The 23,696-nt window shown below is 43.2% G+C and overlaps 1 protein-coding gene across 2 annotated transcripts in view; it reads right to left on the minus strand.

The window, feature by feature from the left end:
* LOC147116964 (WD repeat-containing protein 48) overlaps positions 1–23,696 on the minus strand; it is a 144,462-nt gene that overhangs the window by 17,806 nt on the left and 102,960 nt on the right. For both annotated transcript variants that reach the window (XM_085987467.1, XM_085987468.1), the window contains exons 12-13: positions 21,447–21,554; positions 16,731–16,827 (exon numbers count right to left, since the gene is read on the minus strand). In XM_085987467.1, the coding sequence (XP_085843593.1) occupies positions 16,731–16,827; positions 21,447–21,554 (205 nt within the window). The remainder of the gene's footprint in view (positions 1–16,730; positions 16,828–21,446; positions 21,555–23,696) is intronic.

Consider the following 23,696-nt stretch of genomic DNA (forward strand, 5'->3'; position numbering starts at 1 on the left):
AGATAACATCCATACACACTCCTCTATCCACCATGCTAGTGATCTCCTCAAAACATTTCAACTGGATTAGTTAGACATCACCTACCCATCCCAAATCCATACTGACTCTCTTTGATCAGCTCACACTTGTCCAATTGCTCAGTCACTCCAGATTCCAGTAACTTCCACATAACTGATGTTAAACTGATAGGTGCGTAGTTACCTGGTTTCTTCCTCCCTCCCTTCTTAAATGATGGAGTCACATTTGCAATTATTCGATCCAAAGGCTAAGATTGTTATGCCAATAATTTAGGGAGTGAGAGACGAAGATGAACAGGCCGAAAAAAAGTTGCTGTCCGAGAAGAGTGTAAGAAGGTAGGAAGGAAACAAAGTCATCATTCAAAAACCAGGAATGAATGAATGAAGCAAGCAGCATAATAGAAACTTGGAATTCACATTATAAGCAGGAGACTGGCACTGTTCCAGATATTATAAAATAAGCTGCTGACCAGACCATAAAGTACTACTTGCACATAAAAGAAAATAGACAAAAGATCTTTTGAAAACTCCAATTAAGCACCTTGTGTAGCACCAAATATATAATCTTTGAGACTCTGGTTTTAACACTTTTCATCAATGCACTGACATTTGGCTAACTTTTTTTTTTAAAAACAAGGAATAATTTTTCTCTTTGAAATCAGTTAATAAAAGAGCCATCACAGCAGTGAAATCAGCTTCTCACTCCTTAGCATACATCACACTATAGCTCTTCCTATTCTACGATTAATTGGCTCCCTGTAATAGGATGACACGCTGAGCACTTGGGCATTGTGTTTTTTAAAATCTCTTTTGTGACAAAAATCTATATTTACTGCTTGAAGAAAATGTCACACTGAATGTAGCTCTTTAGTGGGCTGTTAAAGGCAGGTAATTTATTTCAAAATGATTCCTAATCAAGTATGTCTCTTTAAATTGGTTTAACACGTACATGCTGTCCTAAGTTGTGTGCCAGCCATGGCTCAGTTGGCATTCATGCCCCGGAGTCAGAAGGTTGTGGGTTCAAGTCCCACTCTAGAGATTTGAGCACAAAAATCTAGGCTGACACTTCAGTGCAGTACCGAGGGAGTGCTGCACCGTCGGAGGTGCTATCTTTCGGATGATACGTTTACATAGAAACATAGGAGCAGGAATAGGCTATTCGGCCCTTCGAGCCTGCTCCGCCATTCAATATGATCATGGCTGATCTTCTATCTCAATACCATATTCCCGCTCTCTCCCCATACCCCTTGATGCCTTTTGTATCTAGAAATTTATCTATTTCCTTCTTAAATATATTCAGTGACTTGGCCTCCACAGCCTTCTATGGTAGAGAATTCCACAGGTTCACCACCCTCAGTGAAGAAATTTCTCCTCATCTCAGTCCTAAATGTCCTACCCCGTATCCTGAGACTGTGACCCCTCGTTCTAGACCACCCCCCCACCCCCCAAGCCAGGGGAAACATCCTCCTTGCATCCAGTCTGTCCAGCCCTGGCAGAATTTTATACGTTTCAATGGGATTCCTCTCTCATTCTTCTAAACTCTAGTGAATACAGGCCTAATCGACCCAATCTCTCCTCATACGACAGTCCTGCCATCCCAGGAATCAGTCTGGTGAACCTTCGCTGCACTCCCTCTATGGCAAGTATATCCTTTCTTAGGTAAGGAAACCAAAACTGCACACAGTACTCCAGGTGAGGTCTCACCAAGGCCCTGTACAACTGTAGTAAGACATCCTTGCTTCTGCACTCAAATCTTCTTGCAATGAAGGCCAACATACCATTTGCTTTCCTAACTGCTTGCCGCAGCTGCATGTTTGCTTTCAGTGACTGGTGTACAAGGACACCCAGGTCCCTTTGTACATCAACATTTCCGAATCTATCACTATTTAAATAATACTACCTTTCTGTTTTTCCTACCGAAGTGGATAACTTCACATTTATCCACGTTATACTGCATCTGCCATGTATTTGCCCACTCAGTCAACTTGTCTAAATTGCCTTGAAGCCTCTTTGCATCCTCCTCACAACCCCACCTAGTTTCGTGTCGTCAGCAAACTTGGAAATATTACATTTGGTTCCCTCATCCAAATCATTGATATATATTGTGAATAGCTGAGGCCCAAGCTCTGATCCCTGCGGTACCCCACTAGTCATGCCTGCCACCCGAAAAAGACCCATTTATTCCTACTCTGTTTCCTGTCTGTTAACCAATTTTCAATCCATGCCAGTATATTACCCCCAATCCCATGTGCTTTAATTTTGCATACTAACCTCTTATGTGGGACTTTATCAAAGGCCTTCTGAAAATCCAAATACACCACATCCACTGGTACTCCCTTATCTATTCTACCAGCTACATCCTCAAAAAAACTCCAGTAGGTTTGTCAAACACAATTTCCCTTTCATAAATCCATGTTGACTTTGTCTAATCCTGTTGATATTTTCTAAGTGTCCTGTTATCACATCTTTTATAATAGACTCTAGCATTTACCCTACTACTGATGTTAGGCTAACCGGTCTGTAGTTCCCTGTTTTCTCTCTCCCTCCTTTTTTAAATAGTGGGGTTACATTTGCCACCCTCCAATCTGCAGGAACTGTTCCATAATCTATAGAATTTTGGAAGATGACAACCAATGCATCCACTATTTCCATGGCTACCTCTTTTAGTACTCTGGGATGCAGATTATCAGGCCCTGGGGATTTATCAGCTTTCAGCCCCATTAATTTCTCCAGCACTATTTTTTTTTACTAATACTAATTTCCTTTAATTCCTCCTTCTCACTAGACCCTTGGTTCCCTAGCATTTCTGGGAAGTTATTTGTGTCCTCTTCCGTGAAGACAGAATCAAAGTATTTGTTTAATTGTTCTGCCATTTCCTTGTTCCCCATTATAAATTCTCCCATTTCTGACTGTAAGGGACCTACATTTGTCTTCACTAATCTTTTTCTTTTTACATACCATGTCCCGTTGCAGATGCAGTATAACGTGGATAAATGTGAAGTTATCCACTTCAGTAGGAAAAACAGAAAGGTAGAGTATTATTTAAACCCAGGCCCCGCCTGCACTCAGGTGGATGTAAATGATCCCAGGGCACTATTTCGTAGATAGCAGGGGAGTTAGAGTCATAGAGTCATACAGCACGGATAGAGGCCCTTCGGCCCATCGTGTCCGCGCCGGCCATCAAGCCCTGTCTAATCTAATCCCATATTCCAGCATTTGGTCCGTAGCCTTGTATGTTATGGCATTTCAAGTGCTCATCCAAATGCTTCCCCGGTGTCCTGGTCAATACTTATCCCTCAACCAACATCACTAAAAACAGATTATCTTGTCATTATCACATTGCTGTTTGTGGGAGCTTGCTGTGCGTAAATTGGCTGCTGCGTTTCCCACATTACAACAGTGACTACACTCCAAGAAGTACTTCACTGGCTGTAAAGCGCTTTGGGCCGTCTGGTGGTTGAGACAGGTGCTATATAAATTCAAGTTCTTTCTTAAAGTCAACCACAGGCAAACAGCAATGTGTTTATCTGGTAAGACACATTTCTGCTGTCATCCTTTCATTACAATATTATACCCCCAATTAAAGCAGCAGGAGACACTCAACGGTTCAAGAAACTCAGTACATGGACCCCTCTTTTTAAAAGTCGATTTCTCCCCTAGCCATGCTTCGACTATCGCCGACATCCTCCAGTGCCACTCTAAACTAAGTCCACACAATGAGGCCCAGTGACTTCTTGCCCTTAGATTGCCTCTCCTGTGGCTGTAGGCACGGCTTCAGAGTGACCTGGCTGAGACCGAGAAGTGACAAGTGGGTCGGGAGGGGAGGAAGGAGGAGAAGTCATAGGCACAAAGCCATGCTATCACTCTGTGATGCCATGGACAAGAAGGCAGCCCACCACCACCACCTTCTCAAGGGCAACTAGGGTTGGGCAATGAATGCTGGCCTTGCCGTAACAGTATTTCAATGCACTGCATCAACATGTTACATTCCTCTCACTTCATCCAGCCACCTGGTATAATTTCAACATTCCCTGATCTTATTTCAGATTGCTAGCATTTGCTGATTTTCTTTTTTTCCTCCGATCTACTACCGACCATGTATCTTACCTTTATTTAGAACTTTTACATATGAGCATAGGCAGGCACTGGGAGGCAGTGCAGAAAAGTGCACCCAAATTGATGCCTAGCTTAAGGTAGCTGAGCTGTGAGGAGAGGGTGAAGAGCCTGGGGAAAGTACAGGACCAGAAAGGCTATATTGTCCATCGGTGTAGTCCTAAAATCTAATTATCATTCAATCACGCAAACATCTATTCTATACTACTTTATTATCACTATCTGCCTCAAATGCACTATGTAAATGCAAGTTCTTTTTTGCCAATATATTTGATATTGTACTTGCAGTTACTGTTTTTTTGCACTGATGTATCCATAGAATCTCAGAAGTGTGCAACACAGGAGACCATTTAGCCTATCATGTCTGTGCCAGCTCTTTCCTGGAGAAATCCAAAACTAATCCCTTTGCCGCACTCTCCCCATTGCCCTGTATCTTCCTCTGCTCAAAACATTATCCAATTTTCCCTTAAAATGTGCAATGGTCTCGACCTCAACCGCTCCCTGTAGCAAATCATGTTATGCCCCAACAACCCTTTAAGCAAAGAAATTTCTCCTAGCCCCTCTCCTCACTCGTTCAGTGAGGATTTCAAATTGATGACACCACTTCACGAACTCCCCAACGAAAGGAATTAGTCTTTCCCTATACACCCTTTCAAAATTCTTCATAATTTTAAAAACTATTAAAGCTCTTCTTAGTCTTCTCTTTCTCAAATGGAAATACTACTTCTGCTGGTCTCCATATCCACCTCCTCCATCACCGACACATTGTGGCTAGAGTATGTACTCACCAAGGTTACTTCAACAGAATACATAGAAACATACAAGATAGGAGCAGGAGTAGGCCATTCGGCCCCTCGAGCCTGCTCCACCATTCAATGCGATCATGGCTGATCATCCAAATTCAGTACCCTGACCCTGCTTTCTCCCCATATCCCTTGATCCCCTTAGCCTTAAGAAATATATCCAACTCCTTCTTGAATATATTTAATGAATTGGCCTCAACTGTCTTCTGTGGTAGAGAATTCCACAGGTTCACCACTCTCTGGGTGAAGAAATTCCTCATTTCAGTCCTAAATGGCTTACCCTTTATCCTTAGACTGTGACCCCTGGTTCTGGACTCCCCCTGCATCTAGTCCTGTTAGAATTTTATAAGTTCCAATGAGGTCCCCTCTCATTCTTCTAAACTCTAGCGAATATAAGCCTAATCAACCCAATCTCTCTTCATAAGTCATTCCTGCCATCCCAGGTATCAGTCTGGTGAATCTTCGCTGCACTCCCTCTATGGCAAGAACATCCTTCCTCAGATAAGGTGACCAAAACTGCACACAATACTCAAGGTGTGGTCTCACCAAGGCCCTGTACAACTGCAGCAAGACATCCTTGCTCCTGTACTCGAATCCTCTTGCTATGAAGGCCAGCATACCATTTGCCTTCTTAACCGCCTGCTGCACCTGCATGCTTACCTTCAGCGACTGGTGCACGAGGACACCCAGGTCTCGTTGCACTTCCCCTATTCCCAATCTATTGCCATTCAGATAATAATCTGCCTTCCTGTTTTTGCCACCAAAGTGGATAACCTCGCATTTATCCACATTATACTGCATCTGCCCAATCGCCCAACCTGTCCAAATTGTACTGGAGTTTCTCTGCATCCTCCTCACAGCACACATGTCCACCCAGCTTTGTGTCGTCTGCAAACTTGGAGATATTACATCTAGTTCCCTCGTCTAGATCATTAATATATATTGTGAATAACTGGGGTCCTAGCACCAATCCCTGCGGTACCCCACTAGTCACTGCCTTCCACTCGGAAAAAGACCAGTTTATTCCAACTCTTAGCTTCCTGTCTGCCAACCAGTTCTCTATCCAAGTCAGTACCTTAATCCCAATCCCATGTGCTTTGGTCTGACGAGCGAGTTGGGTAGGATTGATTGGGGAATGGCACTCAAAAGGGTTCACGGTGGATAGGCAATGGCAAACATTCAAAGACCGAATGGATGAGCTACAGAATTTGTTCATCCCAGTTTGGCATAAAAATAAAACAAAAAAGGTGACTCAACCGTGGCTAACAAGGGAAATTAGGGATAGCATAAAATCCAAGGAGAGGACAGATAAATTGGCCAGAAAAAGCAATAATCCTGAGGATTGGGAACAGTTTAGGATTCAACAAAGGAGGACAAAGGGATTAATTAAGAAAGGGAAAATAGAATATGAGAGTAAGCTTGCAGGCAACATAAAAACTGACTGTAAAAGCTTTTATAGATATGTGAAGAGAAAAAGATTGGTGAAGTCAAGCGTAGGTCCCTTGCAGTCAGAATCGGGGGAATTTATAATGGAGAACAAAGAAATGGCAGACCAACTAAATTCATACTTTGGTGCTGTCTTCACAAAGGAGGACACAAATAACCTCCCAGAAATACCGGGGAACATAGGGTCTGATGAAAGGGTGGAACTGAAAGAAATCAGTATTTGTAGGGAAATGGTGTTAGGAAAATTGATGGGACTGAAGGCCGATAAATCCCCAGGGCCTGATAATCTACATCCCAGGGTACTTAAGGAAGTGGCCCTAGAAATAGTAGATGCATTGCTGGTCATCTTCCAGAACTCGATAGACTCTGGAACAGTACCCATGGATTGGAGGGTAGCTAAAGTTACCCCACTATTCAAAAAGGTGGTAGAGAAAAAGCGGGGAATTATAGACCGGTAAGCCTGACATCGGTAGTAGGGAAAATGCTAGAGTCCATTATAAAAGATGTAATAGCAGAGCACTTGGAAAACAGTGACAGGATCGGACAAAGTCGACATGGATTTACAAAAGGTAAATCATGCTTGACTAATCTACTGGAATTTTTTGAGGATGTAACTGGTAAAATAGATAAGGGAGAACCAGTGGATGTGGTGTATTTGGACTTTCAGAAGGCTTTCGATAATGTCCCACATAAGAGATTAGCGTGCAAAATTAAGGCACATGGGATTGGGGGCAAGGTGTTGACTTGGATAGAGAACTGGTTGGCGGACAGAAAGCAAAGAGTTGGAATAAACGGGTCGTTTTCCGAGTGGAAGGCAGTGACTAGTGGGGTACCGCAAGGGTCGGTCCTAGGACCCCAGCTGTTCACAATATATATTAATGATGATCGGACGAGGGAACTGGATGTAATATCTCCAAATTTGCAGATGACACAAAGCTGGGTCGGAGGGTATGCTGTGAGGAGGATGTCGTGAAACTCCAGTACGATTTGGACAGGTTGGGTGATTGGGCAGAAACATGGCAAATGCACTATAATGTGGATAAATGTGAGGTTATCCACTTTGGTGGCAAAAAACAGGAAGGCAGATTATTATTTGAATGGCAATAGATTGGGAGAAGGGGAAGTGCAAAGAGACCTGGGTGTTCTTGTACACCAGTCGCTGAAGGTAAGCATGCAGGTGCAGCAGGCGGTTAAGAAGGCAAATGGTATGTTGGCCTTCGTAGCAAGAGGGTTCGAGTACAAGAACAAGGATGTCTTGCTACAGTTGTACAGGGCCTTGGTGAGACCGCACCTTGAGTAGTGTGCGCAGTTTTGGTCGCCTTACCTGAGGAAGGACGTGCTTGCCATGGAAGGAGTGTAGCGAAGATTCACCAGGCTGATACCTGGGATGGCAGGAATGACGTACGAGGAGAGATTGTGTCGATTGGGCTTATACTCACTGGAGTTTAGAAGATTGAGAGGGGATCTCATCGAAACCTATAAAATTCTGTCAGGCCTGGACAGACTAGATGCAGGAAGGATGTTCCCGATGGCCGGGGAGTCCAGAACCAGGGGTCACAGTCTAAGGATAAGGGGTAGGCCATTTAGGACTGAAATGAGGAGGAATTTCTTCACCCAGAGAGTGGTGAACCTGTGGAATTCTCTGCCACAGAGGGCGGTGGAGGCCAATTCAATAAATATATTCAAGAAGGAGTTGGATATATTTCTTAAGGCTAAAGGGATCTGGGGAGAAGGCAGGGACAGGGTACTGAATTTGGATGATCAGCCATGATCTCATTGAATGACGGAGCAGGCTCGAAGGGCCGAATGGCCTACTCCTGCTCCTATCTTCTACGTTTCTATGCTTTAACTTTGCACGCTAGTCTCTTATGCGGGACCTTATCGAAAGCCTTCTGAAAGTCCAAATACACCACATCCACTGGTTCTCCCTTATCTATTCTACCAGTTACATCCTCAAAAAATTGCAGTAGATTAGTCAAGCACGATTTACCTTTTGTAAATCCATGTTGACTTTGTCCGATCCTGTCACTGTTTTCCAAGTGCTCTGCTATTGCATCTTTTATAATGGACTCTAGCATTTTCCCCACTACCGATGTCAGGCTTACCGGTCTATAATTCACCGTTTTTTCTCTACCACTTTTTTTTTTTAAATAGTGGGTTTACATTAGCTACCCTCCAATCCATGGGAACTGTTCCAGAGTCTATAGAATTTTGGAAGGTGACCAGCAATGCATCTACTATTTCTAGGGCCACTTCCTTAAGTACCCTAGGATGTAGATTATCAGGCCCTGGGGATTTATCGGCCTTCAATCCTATCAATTTCCCTAACACCATTTCCCTACAAATACTGATTTCATTCAGATCCTCCCTCTCATTAGATCCTATGTTCCCCGACATCTCTGGGAGTTTGTGTCCTCCTTTGTGAAGACAGAACCAAAGTATGTATTTAATTGGTGTGCCATTTCTTTGTTCCCCATTATAAATTCCCCTGATTCTGACTGCAAGGGACCTACGCTTGACTTTACCAATCTTTTTCTCTTCACATATCTATAGATCTACAGAATCTGCCCCCCTTGCAACCACCACCACCAAAATGGACAAGAGCTACAATGTCGTGAAACAGTCAATTTCCTCTCCAAGTCACACATTATCATGGCAATGGATATACATCACTGTTCCTTCATCATTGCTGGGTCAATACCGTGGACATTTCTACTAAACACCAATATGGGAGCACCATCACCATAAGAGTTTCAGCAGTTCCAGGAGATGACCAACCACCACTTTTGCAGGGTAACCAGGGATGGGCAATAAATGCATCTTTTCCAGTGCTACCCACACCCAGAGAAGTGTTAATAAAATCCTAGCACATAGAAACATAGAAGATAGGAGCAGGAGTAGGCCATTCGGCCCCTCGAGCCTGCTCCGCCATTCAATGCGATCATGGCTGATCATCCAAATTCAGTACCCGGTCCCTGCTTTCTCCCCATACCCCTTGATCCCTTTAACCTTAAGAAATATATCCAACTCCGTCTTGAATATATTTAATGTATTGGCCTCTACTGCCTTCTGTGGTAGAGAATTCCACAGGTTCACCACTCTCTGGGTGAAGAAATTCCTCCTCATTTCTGTCCTAAATGGCCTACCCCTTACCCTTAGACTGTGACCCCTGGTTCTGGACTCCCCGACCATCGGCAACATCCTTCCTGCATCTAGTCTGTCCAGTCCGGTCAGAATTTTATAAGTTTCAATGAGATCCCCTCTCATTCTTCTAAACTCCAGCGATTATAAGCCCAATCGACCCAATCTCTCCTTATACGTCATTCCTGCCATCCCAGGTATCAGCCTGGTGAATCTTCGCTAAACTCCCTCCATGGCAAGAACGTCCTTCCTCAGATAAGGCGACCAAAACTGCACACAATACTCAAGATGTGGTCTCACCAAGGCCCTGTACAACTTGTTCCTGTACTCAAACCCTCTCGCTACGAAGGCCAACATGCCATTTGCCTTCTTAACCGCCTGCTGCACCTGTTTGGTGTTAAAAATAAAAAAGGGAAAGATGATTTTGCAGCAGTGTGATTGTGAAGTTGCTGAGTAACAGGGACTGATTAGCCTCTCCAGATAGGATTGTGTTAACTAGTGCGATGGACACGCTGGAAAATTTAACAAAAGAACAACACGATGATTAACATGGATAGGATTTGCAATTTAAATGTTACAATTTTTTTTTATTTTAATTTTTTTATTTTAATTTTTTTAAACAAGCCCTATGTAAATCCAGTTCTTCAGTAGTTTTAGCTCTCCATGCCAGTATATTCTCCCTCTAGGCTAATGTAGAACCAAAGTGATGCAGTTTAATGATGGAAAACAATCGAAAGGCAAATTTAAATCATTCAATCCCAAGCAGCATTATTAGTTTAATAGATAATGTGCCACAGTACAAGCTGTTCACCTCACAAATAGCCATAGAAACATAGAAAAAGAGGAGTAGGCCCTTTGAGCCTGCTCCACCATTCAATATGACCATGGCTGATCCTCTATCTCAATACCATATTCCCACTCTCTCCCCATACCCCTTGATGCCTTTTGTGTCAAGAAATCTATCATCTCCTTAAATATATTCACTGACTTGGCCTCCACAGCCTTCTGTGGTAGAGAATTCCACAGGTTCACCACCCTCTGAGTGAGGAAATTTCTCCTCATCTCAGTCCTAAATGTCCTAATCCGTATCCTGAGACTGTGACCCCTCGTTCTAGACCCCCCAGCCAGGGGAAACATCCTCCCTGCATCCAGTCTGTCTAGCCCTGTCAGAATTTTATGTTTCAATGAGATCCCCTCTCATTTTTCTAAACTCTAGTGAATACAGGCCTAGTCGACCCAATCTCTCCTCGTACGACAGTCCGGTCATCCCAGGAATCAGTCTGGTGAACCTTCGCTGCACTCCCTCTATGGCAAGTATATCCTTTCTTAGGTAAGACCAAAACTGCACACAGTACTCCAGGTGTGGTCTCACCAAGGCCCTGTACAACTGTAGTAAGACATCCTTGCTCCTGCACTCAAATCCTCTTGCAATGAAGGCCAACTTACCATTTGCCTTCCTAACTGCTTGCCGCACCTGCATGTTTGCTTTCAGTGACTGGTGTACAAGGACACCCAGGTCCCTTTGTACATCAACATTTCCCAATCTATCACTATTTAAATAATACTCTACCTTTCTATTTTTCCTACCAAAGTGGATAACTTCACATTTATCCACGTTATACTGCATCTGCCATGTATTTGCCCACTCACTCAACTTGTCTAAATCGCCGTGAAGCCTCTTTGCATCCTCCTCACAACCCCACCTAGTTTCGTGTCGTCAGCAAACTTGGAAATATTACATTTGGTTCCCTCATCCAAATCATTGGTTATTGGGGAGCCGTGGGTCAGTTTTACTTCCAATTGTACATGTATGTATCATTGCATCTGCAACAGTTACATACATAGATACATAGAAGATAGGAGCAGGAGTAGGCCATTCGGCCCTTCGTGCCTGCTCCGCCATTTAATGAGATCATGGCTGATCCTTTAATTCAGTATCCCGTCCCCGCCTTCTCTCCGTAACCCTTAACCCCTTTTGCCCGTAGAAATATATCTAATTCCCTCTTAAATATATTTAATGAGCTGGCGTACACTGCCCTCTGTGGCAATGAGTTCCACAGGTTCACCACTCTCTGAGTGAAGAAATTCCCCCTCATCTCTGTCCTAAATGGTTTAGCCCTTATCCTTAAATTATGTCCTCTAGTTCTGTTTTCACCCGCCAAGGGAAACATTCCTTCTGCATCCAGTCTGTCTAGACCTGTCAGAATTTTATACACTTCTATGAGGTCCCCTCTCAATCTTCTAAACTCCAGTGTGTACATCCCTAAACTACATAGTCTCTCCTCATAGGTCATTCCCGCCATTCCTGGTATCAGCCTGGTGAATCGCCGCTGCACCCCCTCCATGGCAAGAACATCCTTCCTCAGATGAGGCGACCAAAACTGTACACAGTACTCGAGGTGTGGTCTCACCAGTGCCCTGTACAGCTGCAGCAAGGTATCCCTGTTCCTGTATTCTAACCCTTTTGCTATGAAGGCCAGCATACCGTTTGCCTTCTTGACCGCCTGTTGCACCTGCATGCTCGCCTTCAGTGACTGGTGTACAAGAACACCCAGGTCTCTCTGTACTTCCCCCTCTCCCAATCTATTGCCATTTAAATAATAATTTGCCCTCCCGTTCCTGCACCCAAGGTGGATAACTTCGCACTTGTCCACATTATAGTGCATCTGCCATTTATCCGCCCAATCGCCCAGTCTGTCCAAATCGCTCTGGAGCTTCCTGGTCTCTTCCTCTGAGCCCACCCCACCTCCTAGTTTAGTGTCGTCTGCAAATTTGGAAATGCTGCATCCGACTCCCTGATCCAGGTCATTAATGTAAATTGTGAACAGCTGGGGGCCCAGGACAGATCCCTGTGGTACCCCACTTGTTACTGCCTGCCATTCAGAAAATGAGCCGTTTATTCCAACTCTCTGTTTTCTATCTGACAGCCAGTTCCCTATCCACGCCAAAACTTTCCCCTTTATCCCATGAGCCTCAATTTTCCATGCTAATCTTTTATGTGGGACCTTATCGAAGGCCTTTTGGAAGTCCAGGTACACCACATCTACTGGCTCTCCCCCATCTATTCTACCAGTTACTCCCTCAAAAAATTCCAATAGATTAGTCAAGCACGATTTACCCTTTGTAAATCCATGTTGACTCTGTCCTATCCTGTCCCCATTTGCTAAGTGCTCCGCTATTTCATCCTTAATGATGGACTCCAGCATTTTGCCCACAACTGATGTAAGGCTTACAGGTCTGTAATTACCTGCTTTTTCCCTACCCCCCTTTTTGAATAGTGGGGTAACGTTAGCTACCCTCCAATCCATCGGCACTGTTCCCGAGTCTAATGAATTCTGAAAAATCATCCTTAGTGCATCCGCTATCTCTAGGGCCACCTCCTTCAGTACCCTAGGATGCATGTTATCAGGCCCTGGGGATTTGTCCACCTTCAATCCCTTTAGCTTCCTTAACACCATATCCTTAGAGATATTGATTTGCGTCAGTTCCTCCTTTGCCAATGTCCCTATTTTTCCCGATATCCCAGGGAGGTTTTTTGTGTCTTCCTTCGTAAAGACTGACCCAAAGTATGCATTTAGTTGATCTGCCATTTCCTTATTTCCCATTATATATTCCCCCGTATCTGACTGCAATGGACCAACTTTGGTTTTCACCAGTCTTTTCCTTTTGATATATTTATAAAAGCTTTTGGAGTTAGTTTTTATATTTTCCGCCAGCTTGTTTTCGTAAGCTATTTTGCCCCTCTTGATCATGCCCTTTGCCCTCCTTTGCTCTATCTTAAACTGTTCCCAATCTTCCGCTCTGGCGCTTTTTTTGGCTATTTTATACGCCCTATCTTTGGATTTTATGCTGTCTCTAATTTCCCCTGTTATCCACGGTTGAGTCACCTTTTTAGATTTCCTTTTATGCCAGATTGGTATAAACAATTTTTGTAATTTTGTCATTCTATCTTTAAATGTTTGCCATTGTTTATCTACCTCCAGTCCTCTCAGGAACGTTGTCCAATCAGACCTACTCAGTTCCCGTCTCATGGCATCATAATTCCCCTTGTTTAAATTCAGGACCTTAGTCTCTGAGTCAATTTCTTCGCTCTCCATTTCGAGTGAGAAATCGATCATGTTATGATCGCTCTGACCCAAGGGTCCCCGTACAACAAGATTACTGATTAGTCCCTTCTCATTGCACAGTACCCAGTCCAATATAGCCTGTTCCCGAGTTGGTTCCTCGACATATTGATCCAGATAACCATCCCTTAAACACTCAAGGAATTCCTCCTCCTCATTATTTTTACTGATTAGGCTAGTCCAATCTATATGTAAGTTAAAGTCACCTATGATGACAGCTGTGCTCTTATTGCACGCTTCTCTAATTTCCCTCGTGATGCCCTCCCTAACCTCTATTTTACTATTTGGAGGCCTATATACCACTCCTATTAATGTTTTTCGCCCCTCGCTATTTCTTAGCTCCACCCATATAGATTCTGTATTAACTGAGTTAATATCCTTCCTTTCAATTGCATTTATCCCCTCTTTTACTAGCAATGCTACCCCTCCTCCCTTTCTTTTTTGTCGATCCTTCCTAAATACTGAATACCCCTGTATGTTAAGCTCCCAGCCCTGCTCACCCTGCAACCATGTTTCCGTAATCCCAATTAGATCATAATTATTAACCTCTATTTCCACAGCTAATTCATCTACCTTGTTCCTGATGCTTCTCGCATTAAGGTATAAAACCCTCAGGCTTTTTTTATGCTCACATTTTTTATGAATTAGTTTGGCCCTTTGTTTTTTGTTCCTCACCCTTTTACCATTTATTTCTGTCTGCCTTTCACTTTCCTCTATTTCACTACATAGGTTTCTAGCCCCCTGCCATACTAGTTTAAATGCTCCCGAACTGCTTTATCAAAAATTACCCCGAGAACATCAGTTCCATCTCTGCACAGGTGTAGACCGTCCCTTTTGTATAGGTCACACCTACCACAAAACTGGTTCCAATGCCTCAAAAATTTAAAACCCTCCCTCTTACACCACTGCTCAAGCCACGTATTTAGCCTAACTATCCTGTTCTCTGTACTCTTACTAGCACGTGGCACTGGTAGTAATCCAGAGATTACTACCTTCGAGGTCCTACTTTTTAGCTTGGCTCCTAACTCCCTAAATTCTACTTGTAGGACCTCTTCCCTTTTTTTAGCTACGTCGTTGGTACCAACATGTATCACGACAACTGGCTGTTCCCCCTCCCCCTCCAGAATGTTCTGCACCCGCGCCGAGACATCCTTGACCCTTGCACCAGGGAGGCAACATACCATCCTGGAGTCTCGGTCGCGACCACAGAAACCCCTATCTATTCCCCTTACAATCGAATCCCCTATTACTATAGCCCTGCCACTCTTTTTCCCTCCCTTCTTTGCAACAGAGCCAGTCATGGTGCCATGAGCCTGGCTGCTGGTGCCTTCCCCCGATGCGTCACCCCCCCCGACAGTTCTAACAGATGTTGGGATTTAGGAGTGCTTAGAGATCGCACTTTTACAAAAGCAAGCGGCTGCTAATTTTGAAGCGACTCAGGTGTAAATTATGTTCTCAAAAGAGGATGTAAATTTATAAGAGGACGGGAAAAAAAAACTTCAACAGAAAGATTCTTTTGAAAGTTCATTAAATAGGAAGAAGAATGTACAGCGATCATTGCAGCCCAGCTGGCCAGTCCCAAAGTTCAAAAAATACTTACTCTGTCACGCTCCTCAATCACTTTCCTTGCTAAGTATCTGTCCAGTTCTGTGTGTTTGGTAATATCCACCTCCACTGCCTCCCCAGGTAGTCTGTTCTACATCTTTAGTGTAAAATAGTTAAATCTAAATTGCCTTCCCTCTTCTGAATTGAATCTGTACCTGAGTTTTGTGCCTTGATTTCAAAATTCTCATCCTTGTTTTCAAATCCCTCTATGGCCTCGCCCCTCCCTATCTCTCTAATCTCCTCCAGCCCCACAACCCTCCCCTCCCACAATATCTGCGCTCCTCTAATTCTTCCCTCGAGCACCCCTGAGTATAATCGCTCCACCATTGGTGGCCGGGCCCTCTGTTGCCTTGGCCCTAAGCTCTGGAATTCCCTGCCTAAACCTCTGCGCCTCTCTACCTCTCTTTCCACCTTTAAGACGCTCCTTAAAACCTACCTCTTTGACCCAAGCTTTTGGTCATCTGCCCATATTTCTCCTTATGTGGCTTGGTGTCAAATTTTTTTGTCTTCTAATACTCCTGTGAAGCGCCTTGGGACGTTTTACTATGCTAAAGGCGCTATATAAATACAAGTTGTTGTTGACTATGTAAAAAGCAACTTGGAACTTTGTCAGAAATTTGCGAGAGATCCTGTGTTGATCTGGGAGCCCACTCCAGTCAGTTATAGTTTTTTGATCCTCTTTTAAGCAGTCATGGTTAAAATAGCTCAAAATATAGCAGACTAGTACTCGAAAACAAAATCGCCCCAACGTAGAATACAGCTTGCAGGTACTAGCAGGGGGTATGGTCGTGTATTCATCAGCAGCCTATATTTCAATTAGACCAATAATTACCAGCAAGAAACTAGAGGCTTCAGACAGAACTGAGCATCAGTCAGCTTCAGTGAAAATGGAGGTTAGACAAGAGATGCAAAAATGGAAGTGTGTTCGAGATCAGCGAGGAGAGGAACTGGGGACAGTAAACAGACACCGCTGCAATCAAAATCAGTACAGCACGATGAAGAAGAAATATATACTATTCATTGCAGTATTCTTTAAAAACAAGTATGTTTAATACTGGCTCAGACTCCAAAAGACTGGACAGTAAACTGAAGTAGCGTCAGCCGCCCCTCCACCCCGCCCTGCCCACTTCAACAGAAACGTTTAAGTTTTGTTCCATTAAGTTCCAAATTGTAGGCTCCATGGAGGAACAATGTGGGCTGAAGCAATACTCAAGGTTAATGAGATGAGTTGTTTGGACCAAATGGTCTTTTATTAAAAAGAAAAAAAAGTATTCAAAATAGTACTGTCCATTTTATACAATGCAATACAGTACTGTTGGAATGAATGTCACAATATTAACTTGTTCTCCTGCAGATTGGCTTAGCACCCCAACGTCGCCTTTGCAGTGACCCAGAGCCAGCTCTTATCCTGACCGTCAAAGACTGGAGATAAAGTGGTACCGTACAATACCCCAATTCAGCCTTACCATTAGCCACTTACGTTTTGGGTCGGATCCATCTGGACTGCTAAATCCAGCATCCTTCGCTGACACCCAGGCAGCAAAACAGTCACTCTCGTCTAAAGTAATTGTCAACATCTACCAGAAAGAAACAGAACACAAACACAAATTTAGATATGACTAATTGGGCAGATGGCAAACTGCACAGCTTTACAGCTATCACAGCAGCACCGATAACGAAACTTCAATCTGTCTAGGCATTTTCTTAATAATGTTCCCTGGCCATAGGATTTCCTGGTAATCCAGTGCACACTACTTCTCAATAAACTTAAAAGTAACGACGCCATAATCATTAATATTGTAGTGTGAACTTTATCACAACCCAAGGACTTCGAACATGCTGGTGAACAACATCTACACTGAATACAGCCCCAACAGAAACACTGATCAAAAAACTGGATGTAGCTCCCACGTAATTTAACAAATATCACTGAGATGAGTTACATAGGATATATGGCACAGAAACAGGCCATTCGGCCCAACCAGTCTATGCCGGCGTTTACGCTCCACACGAGCCTCCTCCCATCTTTCTCATCTAAATCTATCAGCGTAACCCTCTATTCCCTTTTCCCTCATATGCTTATCCAGCCTCCCCTTAAATGCATCTATACCATTCGCTTCAACCACTCCCATTGGTAGCAAGTTCCACATTCGCACCACTCTTTGGGTAAAGGAGGTTCTTCTGAATTCTCTATTGGATTTCTTGGTGACTATCTTATATTGATGGCCTCTAGTTTTGCTCTTCCCCACAAGTGGAAACATTCTCTCTGTATCCACTCTATCAAAACCTTTCATAATTTTAAAGACCTCTATTAGGTCACCCCTCAGCCTTCTTTTTTCCAAGAGAAAAAAAAAAGAGACCCAGCCTGTTCATCCTTTCCTGGTATGTATACCCTCACATTTCTGGTATCATCCTTGTAAATCTTCTCTGCACCTTCTCCAGTGCCTCTATATCCTTTTTATAATATGGCGACCAGAACTGTATGCAGTACTCCAAGTGTGGTCTAACCAAGGTTCGATACAGGTTTAGCATAACTTCCCTACTTTTCAATTCTATCCCTCTGGAAATAAACCCTAGTGTTTGGTTTGATTTTTTATGGCCTTGCTAACCTGTGTCGCAACTTTGTGATTTGTGTATTTGTACTCCGAGATCCCTTTGTTCCTCTACCCCACCTAGACTCGCACCCTCCAAGTGATGTGACCTCCCTATTCTTCCTACCAAAATGTAACACCACCTCACATTTATCTGTGTTGAACTTAATTTGCCCATTCTGCAAGTTTATTGATGTCCTCCTGTAATTTGTTGCAGTCCTCCTCCGTATTGACTATCCCCCCCAATTTGGTATCATCCGCAAATTTAGAAATTGTGTTTTTGATTCCAAAGTCTAAATCGTTAATATAATTGTGAACAACAGTGGTCCCAGCACTGATCCTTGTGGAACACCACTACCCACCTTCTGCCCCTGTGAATAACTACCCTTTACTCCTACTCTCTGCTTTCTGTCTTGAAGCCAGCCAGCAATCCATTCTGCTACTTGTCCCGACTCTGCATTCTCTGACCTTGTTCATCAGTCTATTATGGGGTACCTTATCGAAGGCCTTTTGAAAATCTAGATAAATTACATCTACTGCCATTGTCTACTCTCCGTTACCTCTTCAAAAAATTCAGTAAGGTTGGTCAAGCAAGATTTTCCCTTTTGAAATCCATGCTGACTATTCATTATTATATTTTTCATTTTTAGATGTTCTTCTATTCTCTCCTTTAGTAGGAATTCCATTATTTTTCCTACCACCAATGTTAAGCTGACTGGTCTATAATTCCATGGACATGTTCTATTCCCCTTCTTAAATATAGGTATTATTACATTAGCTATCCACCAGTCCTCTGACACTACACCTTTTTCTAACAAATTATTAAATATGTGTAGTAATGCCTCTTCCCTAGATTCTTTCAAAATGCGTGAATGCAATCCATCCGGATCAGGGGTTTTATCCTTTAAGTTTGCTTAGTTTATTTAATATATATTTAATCGTTGTAAGTTGTTCTTTAGAAATCCAATGACACTCCTAACCTACATGAGCTTTATTCTCACAGAATAGGTCACCATAGGCACCTCAAGTAGACGACTACTTGCTATCAATCCTACTGTTTCACTTTTCTCTAGACTGGAACTGAGCTGGAGGCGTTGGGTTGGGTGGAAGGCACAAGCTGGGGCCAAGATGAAGGCTGCCCCTTAGCTGGGATGGGCATGAGTAAAATTGCTTGGTCCCCGGTCAAGATCTGATGCGAGGGACTGGCAGTGACTGAGAACAGAGGTTCAACATGGAGTCAGTCTTAAGTTTAAAAAAAAATAGCTCCAATGCTTAAGGGAGCAGCTCAAGTGTAGCATCAAACATGGCCGCTGAATGACAGAAGCGACCTAGAGGCTAAAATCAACACTAAGTGGTCGTGATGGTGGAGATTTGATGGTCTTGTGATTGCTACGGACGAGATCATGAACAAATAGACATGAAAGGAATCACGATCAACTTTTTTTAATATAACGATATTATAACCTTCCAATAAAGTTGCAGCAACATTTAATGTAAAAAGAAGTGTTGAACGCATATCTGAATTAGTTTACAGATAAGCTCTTTCACATTTCTGACTGCTTAACAACATGCTGGATAGATTTAATTGCGTAATGTGCCCTCAGCCAATAGCTTCTTACATTTTCTTCTCATATAATTACCTCATTCTATGTCACTGCTACTAAACCTACTGAATTAAAATGTACAGCTAGCATTTCAGTGAACAATTAGCCACCAGGAAATCGGTTATCTACAAACTTACTTGGAGTTCTGGGACCACTACAGTCCAGGAATTTGCAGGCTGCCTAACAGACAGATCTTTTTATAAGGAAATCGCAATTCAGAAGACAGGGCCATCAGGCACAATTAAAGTCCTGTCAGTCAAGGCAACTGAAGAGAAAAAGCTTGCAAGAGCAATTACCTACTTCAGAAAATGAAATCAACGCGTTCTCCTGGAAAACTAGCGCAGTGAGAAAAAAAACTGAAGAAAAACGGATAAAAAAAAGCGACATTAGAAAAGATTAAATTCTGAAGATTAGCAATAGAGCTTTAGCAGAACCACAAAGCTCAAAACTGTCACAAAGAGAGACGCAGGAAGAGTTCCAACTCTCAAAAAAGATTGCAGTCTTCTTAAGCCGACTTTTTGCCGAACTAAATTTAAAGTGGAATGTTCTTGGATTCGGTTACAAAGTAAATGAGCTGCACTTTTCCCCAAACAGCCTCGAAAAGTCACCCTTTATAAATAAAAAGTAAACAATACCAGCTCCCGTTCTTTAAAATAAAACACATACATGACCTACCGTAACATGAACACAGTTTGAAGGGTAAAATTACGCGGGTGGCTTCAAAGTCTTCAGGAACACTAGGCCATGTCAGTCTAAGGCATTTCACGGTTTTACCATTACTTGATTCCTAAAGTCAAGAACATTTAAAAATTCTTCTCTACCAATGAAGCATACACTTCTAGACACTGAAACTTGTATTATTTTATTCCCCCCCCCCCCCCCCACTTCTATAATCTCCCTCACCTATGAGAATCTTTGCAGCAGACCTGCAATGCCACTCTATGCAGCCAGCTGGAAGGATGTGCAGAGGAGTGGCCCAGAGCAACAGACACAAACTGTGCATAATCTTCACACATTTCAGCAACTCAAACAGTGCAAATTTAGAAACCGGTTTCCAGGCAGATAACCTATTTTGCATTAATTTCATATCCGGGGGGGGGGGGGGGGGGGGGTGAGAAACAACCCTGAATTCTGGTAATCTGAACATAGAAGCATAGAAAAATAGAAGGAATAGGCCATTCGGCCCTTCGAGCCTGCGCCGCCATTCAAAATGATCATGGCTGATCCTCTATCTCAATACCATATTCCTGCTCTCTCCCCATATCCCCTTGATGCCTTTTGTGTCTAGAAATATAAATAGTGGAAAGTCACAGTAGGTCAAGTCAGCCAACCTCTCTCAAAAAGACTATAGATGCATAAGAAACGATTCAGAGAAGAGTGACCCAGAGCACTCCCGGTCTTAGTGGACTATGTTATGAAGAAAGACTGGAGAGACTAGACTTACTTTCACTGCAAAAAAAAGACTGATACAGGTTGGTCAGCAGATGATGCATTAAGAACTGGTTTGCCCGATTCAGCCAAAACCTTGAGCCTTCATGTGCACAATTGTGCCTGGGTGCATATTTGATAGTGCTATGAATGTCATAGAATACTTCAGCACCGATAGTATGATTGTTTGACAAGCCACATTGAGAAAATCGCCCTTAGGGAGATGGAAGCTACATCACCTCTGCACAATACTCATTATGACAGCAAGACATTTTATACACCAAATGTTTAGTTTTTTTTCCCCAAGATCACTCTATGACTTCTAAAATGTTCCACATGGACTTGGGCATATAACGTCATTCCTTCATCATCACTGGGCCAAAATCCCGGACTTCCCTACCCATTGCGGAAGCACCAGGATTGCGGCAGTTCAACGAGGAGGCCCACCACCACCTTCACAGGGCAACTAGCGATGGGCAAGAAGTGCAGCCTTGCCAGCGGAACATCACACGAAAAAGCAATGAAAAATAGTGGGATTTTGTCACAACTATAAAACACAAGATCAAAACTTACCCCGGTTTTCAGGTCCACCGAGAACCAGTTTGGCACATAAACCATTTTGAACCGTTTCTTGATTTCTTCTTCAAATTCTACCTTTCCAAGATCTTCCACCTTGCAAGCCTGTCGGAGAACATTTGAGCTGTTAAAGCATTTTAATATCTATTTAATGGACCAGTTACTGCAGTCACTGGGAGTGGAGTGACACACTATGATGAACCATTGTCCTTCCTTTTCTAAATTCTGGGTTGAAATCACTCAAAGAAAGAAAGACAGACAGACAGACAGACTTGCGCCTTTCACAACCACCGGACGTCTCAAAGTGCTTTACAGCCAATGAAGGACTATTTGAAGTGTAGTCACTGTTGTAATGTGGGACACGCGGCAGCCAAAATTGCACACAGCAAGGTCCCACAAACAGCAATGTTTACAAGTGTAAAACTAATTCCAGTGCCCCACTATCGTCACCGAGGCTGCTGAGAATTGCATTATATTATTTTGTTCACTGACCATAATATTAATGCTATATGAAGGGGGGCTTATTTTCGCTAGGTCTTCCGGTCAACAGGCAATGCATTAGTTAAGCACCCGATTCTGCCAAGCTTTAGTTTTATCCTTCACGCACACAGTGGTGTACGGTGCATACTTGGCAGTGCTCTAGATTTCAGAGAAAGCGGCAGCACGGAGGATAATGCAACTGATGAAACAGGCGTATTGAAAAACACTGCTCTCGGGGGTCATTGGTTTGCGGGAACAGAATAAGTCAAGTTCATTTCTATGGCGTGAGATTCCTAGAGTTTTAACCATCGTTTTGGGGATCACATTCCATCAACTTTGTTGTAAAAATGGAAATCCTTGTTAAGGATCAACTGAACGGAGTGAAAATGCAAGGAGCGAATGGCTAATCCATATTTTTTGTATAAAAAATCTTTGAAATTGAATGAAAATAAGCAGCATCATTCAGGTTGACCAATAGTGTGGAGTGGTCTGCATTTTACATAGAATTTGCAGTACAGCCCAAATGGTCTCTGCCGGTGTTTATGCTCCTCACGAGCCCGATATACGATACCGCACCATCCAACCAGTGCTAGGCTATCGCTAACGACTTCATAAATAGCAAATTAGTCCCAATTCAGTTTATAATATAGAATGTATACACCATTTTTCTACAGAATATAACCGAATATCACTTCAGTTACAGCCAATACTTTAATCAATCTCCGAGATGAGTCACAAGAGTAATACAGCACAGAAAGAGGCCCTTCGGCCCATCGTGTCCATGCCGGCCATCAAGCCCTGTCTATTCTAATCCCATTTTCCAGCACTTGGTCCGTAGCCTTGTATGCTATGGCATTTCAAGTGCTCATCTAAATGCACCTTGAATGCTGTGAGGGTTCCTGCCTCTACCACCCTTTCAGGCAGTGAGTTCCAGATTCCAACCACCCTCTGGGTGAAAAAGTTTTTCCTCAAATCCCCTCTAAACCTCCTGCCCCTTACCTTGAAACTATGCCCCCTGGTTATTGACCCCTCTACTAAGGGGAAACGTTCCTTTCTATCTACCCTATCTATGCCCCTCATAATTTTGTACACCTCAATCGGGTCCCCCCCTCAGCCTTCTCTGCTCTAAGAGTCACATCATACAACCACAAAAATCTCCGGCCTGTACGAAACAAGAGCTTCTTTAAAATGCATTCACTGCAATGAGTGTATCTTTTAATGTTGTTGGATCTTTTCTTGGGCAGCTCCTGGCTATTAGTTCAAAATGACATTGTTGGAGGTCAGGGGGGGTGGAAAGTGCAGAAGGAATTTTAAAAGACCCCTTGAATTATGATTAAATATAATTTAACCTGCCTTTCTATGACCTGAATACTTGCGTTCAAATGGCAAATGCTAGTGACATCACTCAGGAACAACTAGCTTAACAAGTTTGGAACGCAGAAAGTGCGAGGGAGCAGCTTCAGCAAAAGGCAAGAGTTTTTTTCCAAAAAATCAGTGAGTAAACTGCCTTCCTGTCCAGCTAATTTACGTCGTTAACTGGTCCGTGCCACGTTTCACAGATCGAGTCACCAACCTTTAAACAAAGATATTCATGTTTACCACCCAACCCCCAACAACAAAACAACAATTCACACAGGCAGAGAGAGTCCACCACTAATGCATATAAAAGGGAAAACTTGGAAAGTATCACTGGGAGAGAGAGGGGGCGAGAGAGAGAGGGGGGCGGCGAGAGAGAGAGAGAGGGGGGCGGCGAGAGAGAGAGAGAGG

Source organism: Somniosus microcephalus, chromosome 5 (assembly GCF_052327205.1).
Source record: "Somniosus microcephalus isolate GS21.2 chromosome 5, FLI_Smic_1.0, whole genome shotgun sequence".
NCBI lineage: Eukaryota > Metazoa > Chordata > Chondrichthyes > Squaliformes > Somniosidae > Somniosus > Somniosus microcephalus.